The sequence below is a fragment of the Austrofundulus limnaeus genome, unplaced genomic scaffold (assembly GCF_001266775.1).
Source record: "Austrofundulus limnaeus strain Quisiro unplaced genomic scaffold, Austrofundulus_limnaeus-1.0 Scaffold1388, whole genome shotgun sequence".
Taxonomy (NCBI): domain Eukaryota; kingdom Metazoa; phylum Chordata; class Actinopteri; order Cyprinodontiformes; family Rivulidae; genus Austrofundulus; species Austrofundulus limnaeus.
In genome coordinates, this window is record NW_013953790.1 from 44,733 (window position 1) to 52,221 (window position 7,489).

General features: G+C 39.0%; 1 protein-coding gene across 2 annotated transcripts in view; it reads left to right on the forward strand.

Moving 5' to 3' along the window:
- The window catches only part of pcdh17 (protocadherin 17), a 28,663-nt gene that overhangs the window by 16,450 nt on the left and 4,724 nt on the right, over positions 1-7,489 (forward strand). The window contains exons 3-4 of one of the 2 annotated variants that reach the window (XM_014032173.1): positions 4,096-4,154; positions 4,391-4,563. In XM_014032173.1, coding sequence (XP_013887627.1) covers positions 4,096-4,154; positions 4,391-4,563 — 232 coding nt within the window. The remainder of the gene's footprint in view (positions 1-4,095; positions 4,155-4,390; positions 4,564-7,489) is intronic. The other variant, XM_014032174.1, reaches the window with a different exon arrangement.

Sequence of the window (7,489 nt, forward strand, 5' to 3'; positions counted from 1 at the left end):
AACTTAATACTATAGTCTATATCTCCTTAGGTTGTCTAGCGTCTATAAGGAAATGCTCACACAAACCGATTTCAGGAAATGCATGCACTCATAGCCATGCAAACAGAATTAAGTGAGTTTTCTGGAAGCCAGTAAAAGAGAAAAGCATCATATTTATCAGAATAGGTTGTGGGAGGTGGAGTTCTTGTGTTCGTTTGAATAAAGGAGAGCAATTCAATGATGTGTAAAAGCAGAAGCTGCAATTTGTCCTTGTTTACCTTTGCTACGTAAAACAGAGACAAAGAAAGTGATTCACAAATATAGGCACATAGCAAGGAACAGTGCCCCAGAATCCACCAACATGCCCTGAGTGTAGAATAGCGCACCAATATTCCCGTCCCATTTGTCTCAATCGGCCTGCTGTCTGAGCGGTCAGTCTTAGGGCCTCAATGGGAATACAGAATAGAGTGCAGCTTTTTACACTTACTCAGCCTTGCTGTATTCAGTGCCTCTGTGACCTCTGTGGCCTTGCCTTATGAAGTAGATACAACACATCAGTTGCTGCACTTCAGCAGCACGCTTTTGGAAGACGTATCCACACTCCAAACAAAGTAGTGTTTACTGATACCTACACAAAGCAAACTGACAGGGTTTCGAGATTAGAGGTTTTATATTTTCAGTCAACAAACTGGGGAGATTTCTAAGCCGTTTTAATCATTTTGATTTAGGTCAAGTTTGTTCAGTTGACTTCAAATGGTTCCAGTTTTTCAACACGGACTTTACTTAGGATTCTAAATGAATTTATGCACTGTAGGGTTACAGTTTATCGCCCTCCCTCAAATTATCCTGTATTTATTGTGGGCTCTGACCGGCTCGGCACAGAGCAGCCTGTTATCGACCCATTAATTGGAAAGTGGCCCATTGTTGTGAAAGGGCTGGGCAGTATAGTCAGACAGGAAGAGATGGAGGCTTAAGATCAGCCTGAACTCTTAATTGGCAGGAAAGAGGTTTTCATGAAGTGGTCTAATGTGTTTTTTATTGGCTTGTATGGGGTGAAAGGCATGCTACTTTAACTGTGACGTTGGGTGTGTTTCTGTTGTTGGTAAGGCAGAGTTTAGGTGTGAAGAACATTCTGTGAGACTGTGCAATTTCGTTGAACAATTACCTAATGAGTGGTTGAAACCTTCAACTTCTCTTTYTTCTATAGACGGTACTAGTCAAAGAAAAAAAAACTATATCCTGGCACAGAAATTAGGTTAGGCAATGTAACAATCAGAAAAAGATTTTCTTTTGATATCCTTTCCCTGTGATCACATTCAGCGCTAATAAAGCAGAGTTGATTGAAAAGTCTGTCCAAGGTTGGTTCCCTGGTCATAAAAGTACAGCTGGGGCACATCAGTAAAAAGATTCCATCTCCCATTTTTCATAGTTTTTTTCACTTTTCAAAATCTCTTTTCAACGTCTGTTATCATTTCATTGCCAAACAATTTCAAACATTCCATCTTCTCTTACTTTTACGGTCAGATTCCATCCTTTGATATGTTCCGTGGGTGTTTTTCTTTTAATATTGGCGAAGGCTGAAGTGGAATAAAGTGTTTAGGTTGAGATAAAGGTGTTAGCAAAAGCATGGAAGGTCAAAGTACCGAGGTGGCCTGTCTGACCTTCACGCACCTTTTTTCATACTGAGCCACTGCAGTGCACGGATGACATTGAAATACTCTARTGACTGTGAGTCAAGCTGTGCATGTGAAAAAGCCTGGCACAACAACACATTACTCACCAAACATGACATTTTACTGCTCGGAATTCAAGACAGAGAGTTGTGCACGACATTGTGTAATTATTTGTGTGGCTGTGATGAATACAGCCGAAGCAGCATGAGAACAGTTTCTCTTTAAGACATTTGTTTCAATCATTCCTGCCTCGACGCAACAGGGACATTGATTATATTCCTGTAATAATCTGAACAAAAAAAATACAGGGTTTAAGTAGAGTTTTCATGTCTTCATATAAGTTCTTTGCCTCCTAATAAAGTTTGTTGCATTTGTGTTTTTGATTCCCATTTAATATGACAACCCAACTTTTTTTAAGGTAATGGACTTGTATTTTTGCAAATGCCAGTGAACGCGCTAAAATCTTTGTGACCTTTTAACTCCTTTAAAGGGATCCCCGATTGTTTTTACTAGGGTTGGGCAATATTGGCAAAAAAATTAATCYCGATTAATTTTGGTATTTAATCTATAACGATTAATTTGACGATTAATCCCCTGGAGTCCCTGGACATCCTCATGTCCTAGTCACATGACCGATTTAGTGGGAAAGATTTGCTCTTTGTAAAAATCTGTTCTGAAAGACTTCAGGCTATACATCAAATTTTAATTTGTGTTGAAAGATAAATAAATTACAGAATTTTTTTAATGTTCATCATATTTGATCGATTGTTTTTCTGACGATTGATTGCACACGATACGATTATGCCCAACCCTAGTTGTAACATTAGACTTTATTTAATAAACATATATTTTAACTGTAAAATAAATACTGTAAAAATGCTGTAGGATGTTTAGTTTTGATCATTTTTAAACTAAAAGTTTAAAAATATATTACACGGATGGGGCCATTTTATTTACATGCAACGCATTCTGGGTAAATGATGACGTGGGTAGGTCCTCGGTGCAAGGCTGCTAGCGAGCTATATCCACCCTGAAGGTTAATCTTGGACAATATCTGATGATCGACTCTTTTAAATGAAACCAGAGAGCGTTGACAGAGAGGAGAAGGTAGAAATGACTCAGCCTGGAACTGAAAATATGGATGGAGGACCTCAGTTTAGCTTGTTTGTTGCTCTAGTGCCGAGCTAATACATGTAAGGCAATATAGCGTCAGCGCTAACACAAAGGCTAACAAGCTAAGCTGAGGTTCTTCTTCCATGAAGCAGCTCTGTTGTCCTCCATCCATATTTTCAGTTCCAGGCTGAGTCATTTCTACCTTCTCCTCTCTGTCAACGCTCTCTGGTTTCATTTAAAAGAGTCGATCATCAGATATTGTCCAAGATTAACCTTCAGGGTGGATATAGCTCGCTAGCAGCCTCGCACCGATGACCTACCCACGTCATCATTTACCCAGAATGCTTTGCATGTAAATAAAATGGCCCCGTCCGTGTTTAAATATATTTTTAAAAATGTACAAAACTAAACATCCTACAGTATTTTTATAGTCTTTATTTTACAGTTAAAATATATGTTAATCAAATAAAGTCTAATGTTTCAACTAATCGGTGATCCCTTTAAAATGATTTAAAGCCTCAAAAACAGTGTAGAGTGGGATAATTACTAAGGGAGGGAGACAGACTGAAAGAATGATAGAGTGCTTCCCAGCCGGTGTGATTGATCCAGTCTTTAAGGCGGAGATGCGTACAGTCTTGAGGATTACATGTTTGTGCTAATTAGGCTCCTGAATGTGGCTGGACGGCGTATTTAAGGTCCAACGAAAGCATGAAATCTTCATGAATCCATGTTTAAACAAGTGTCCTTGCATTTTWAATTTGCCAGTCGACCTACAGAATGTAAGGCAAAGCCTCGTGTGCACGATCATGTTGCCCGTATCAAATAAACGGCACACTGATCAACTCCCACAGGCTCCAGTTCCTCATAATACACTTGTTTGTTTGTGTGGAAATGGCAAAGAAAGTGTTCCGTTTCAACYTGTTCGCAGTTTCCAACAGGAACGGGGGAGCAAATTGCATTTTAATTTCTGTGCAAGTTGTACTGTAATCTGGTTAATAGATGTCTAGCCAAGAGTTCAACATGGCAATCGCAGACTTTTCTATTCTCATCAAAACGTTTTCCTAGGAGTCATTGATTATCTGATGTCTGCTAGACCTGATGTTATACTATTTGGTTTTCTCTCCAATGGCTAATTAGCCTGTTTTATATGGTTTGCAAACTGCTCAAATTTTGGCAAAATTGACCTTGTGTTTTTTTTTTACTTTTTATTTTCTAATCTGTCCTTTGCCTCGTTATGCATAATTAATCATATGTCACTAGGAATTCTGGTTTTACAGCAGGCATGGTTTCTGTAAGGCTGACTGCATGCTTTCTTCTTCCTCCTCCACAGACGGACAATTTCCCCACTGAGCCTAATTATATGGGCAGCAGACAACAGTTTGTTCAAAGGTAAGWGTTGGAATCTATAACCAATAACCACATGTCAGATCTTTGTTTATTTTCCTGCAGTCTCTGCACAGTAACAGTAACTATTCTTAARGTGTATTTACTAAGTAATATAGAGATGGAAAAAGAGCGTGCACATTTTAATTAGAGCTAAAAGGAGTGGCTGTTTTATTCATTATGAAACAATACTCAGGACCCTACAGTTCTTTTTTAAATCTATTGTTTGTGTTCTCATGCAGTAGTTCAACGTTCAAAGACCCGGAGCGAGCGAGCCTCAGGGACAGCGGCCATGGCGACAGCGACCAGGCCGACAGCGACCAGGACACCAACAAAGGCTCCTGTTGTGATATGTCGGCAAAAGAAGCTCTCAAGRTAAAAGCTTCAGGTGTGAAACCACCACCTATGGAGCAAGGTGAGCCCTTCCTGGGAAATTTAACAAAAAAATTAATTGATTATTTTGGTCTTGGACCAAATGATAAATGATTTGTATTAATAATAGAGTTTTACTCGTTTAAAATCTGAACTGGTTTTTTTTGGCTGCTTTCCCCACTTACTTTGTTCTTTGCACTTTTCTCATTTAAACTGAACATGATGTGTGTATTGGTGTGTGTGTGTGTGTGTGTGTGTGTGGTGGTGTGGGGGGGTTGGGGTGGTGGTGACTGGGTGCGCATTCTATCCACGTCCTCAGTTTATCAAAGCAGACAAGCCCATTATGTTTTTATAAGCCCAACTACTTCTGCTTCTCCATTTAGTCCCCCTTCCCTGAGCACCCGTCTCTGAAACTTTGATAATGGAACACGGAAAATGACTTAGCGCGCGGCAGACGATGTAGCCTTGCAGTTTGGTGATTAAATATGAATAATTATTCCAAGCATTGTGGGTCGGGCAGATTACACAGGACATGTGTAGAACAATAACTCCCCAGATGTGAGTTGTTGCAGTCACGCCCAGCGAACTCACGTGACAAAGTGTAGGGTTAGGGAGAGGCACGGTGAACCGGTAACTTCAGCTTTGATGTGCAACATTACCTGCTTAGCATAATAGAAATTTCAAGAGATACACAAATTTACTAAAATATCTACACTAAAACGTGTGTATCTCACTGACAGGATCCTGAAGAATGGTCTTGTATACTGAACATGGATTCTCAGTAATGGTGCTATTAATCCAGGGAACAGAAGGGCTGTTTTACTCCGTACGGAAGGACAATGAAAATGTGTGCAACGCTCTGTGCTGCAATATGCATGTCTGACTAGATAGCAAATTTTTTTTCCTTTTCATTGGTTTTTAGAATGAAAAAAGCCACACACGTTTGTAAGAAAAATTAGCCAATTAAAAAGCTCCATATGTTTCTCATTTTGGAAATGTTCTCGTTTAATTGTCCATGAGGGACCAAAAGGTTTTCACTTAGCAACGCGATTCACTAAAGGAACAACGAGTGTGTTGGGCAGCGAGCGGTTGGTATAAACTGCCCCGTACAACAGCCACTCCTGTGTGTGGTCGTTGAGCATTATCATTTGTGATCCATCACACCGAAACTAGGATTAAGTCTAAAAGTACATGGAGAAATAGGCAAATATAGTGTTTTGATTAAAATGTTAACAAAAATTGCGTTTTGTCAAAATATAATGAATAAATGCCTTATTAATGTATCTTTTGAATGAACTGTCTGAAATATAATCATAAAACAAAAATTTGAAGCACTTTTTTGAGGAGTAGCAACAAAAAAACCTGATTTTGAGGAAAAAACGCCTTAAAAATTTGAGATTTTCCCTGTGAGTTAACAAAGTTTTGTTCCTTTTCAGCAGGGAAATCTCAATATTCAAATATAATTTGAGGTTTCCTCTTCATAAGGACATCAAATATTCCTCATTAAAATGACATAAAATTAGGATTCAGACCAAATATTTATGTATTATTGTAACCAACAAGACAAATTAAGTCATACATATGGATTTAATTATGATATCAGAATGATCCAGGTTTCAAAATGTAGCTTTTAAAGCCAAGAATCTGAAAATGTCATTAGGTCATTTTGACCAAATTTGACTTAATCCTCATTTCGATATGATGGGTYACATTTAGGTCTTAAACAAAACAAAAGAAATGTTTACACAGACACACACGAGTCCGGAGGTGGTGCTAGCTCACGGAGGGTATAATCTTTTTTTATTTCCTTGCTCTGTGACTTTCACTCCCCTTTTCTACGTCTCCTTGTTTGGGGAAGTCGACTGATGTGAGATCAGACAGTTAACGGACCTCAGCTGGCTGTTTAGCCAATAACYTAAGGGTTTGGCTAAGCTGTGGGGGAGGACAGGGGCAGCAGGCCAAGACAAGTTGCAGAAGTAGTGATGATGAGTTGGTGAACATTACTCTGGCACTGTACCAGTGCAGCTTTATTACCTCGCAAAAAATACCAGTTAAACGCTCAGTGGCCCTGAGATTGGATTTTACTTGAGAAAACGATTTACGATGTGATCTTCTGTCACTTAAGTTACAATTTTGTCTGCTGTTTTTTTTTTTTCTCCCCTTCTGCTGTTAAGGATGAGTCATAAAATGAGGGCTTTTTGACTGAGAAGCTCACAAGGTTTCCTCACCTCGCTGCTTCGGCCGCGCTGACTCAGTCCTGTTTAGGTAAAAATAACTTGTAATGTGACCAATGAACGAGATCTTAAAAACAAAGAATGTAAGTAAAATTGTTTTTACATAGCACCTTGTAAGATAAATGTCACAAACAAGCAGGACCTGTTCACCTCACTGTAGGACGTGCTGAGGAAGTTTAATAATGTTTGCTCTCCATCATTTAGAGCTTTAAAAGTTAAAACAAGAATTTCAGGATGGACTCTAAAATTGATAGGCAATCAAAGCAACTGATACATGAATACGTCAAGGACGTGGTTGCAGAGGCGCAAACAATCCACGGAGGCCATTTTTTAACGCAGGTGAGCAAATAGTTGACTTAAGTGAGACGTAAAGATATAAATGCYTTAATAAGAATCTCAAGTTCAGAATGTGACCCAACTGAGTTCAACTTAACAAGCTTTAATAGGTGCAAACTAGAGACATGAGCGTTCAACGTAAAAGCCAAGAAGATTTGGTAAATTTAGTGAGTGGACAGAATTTGTGCAGAATTCCTTAATCTTGGGAGATTGGTCGATTCTTAAATAAGAATTGGCTTCTCTACCTCCACAAATGTTTAAAAAAATCAGCCACTGTCCCCTGTTTGCACTGCTGTGAGCACTGTCTAAAGCAGTGGTTCCCAAACTTTTTATCTTCTGACCCACAAAATATCCATGGCAAAAACTTGTGACCCCAAATATTACTGGTCTGAGTACACG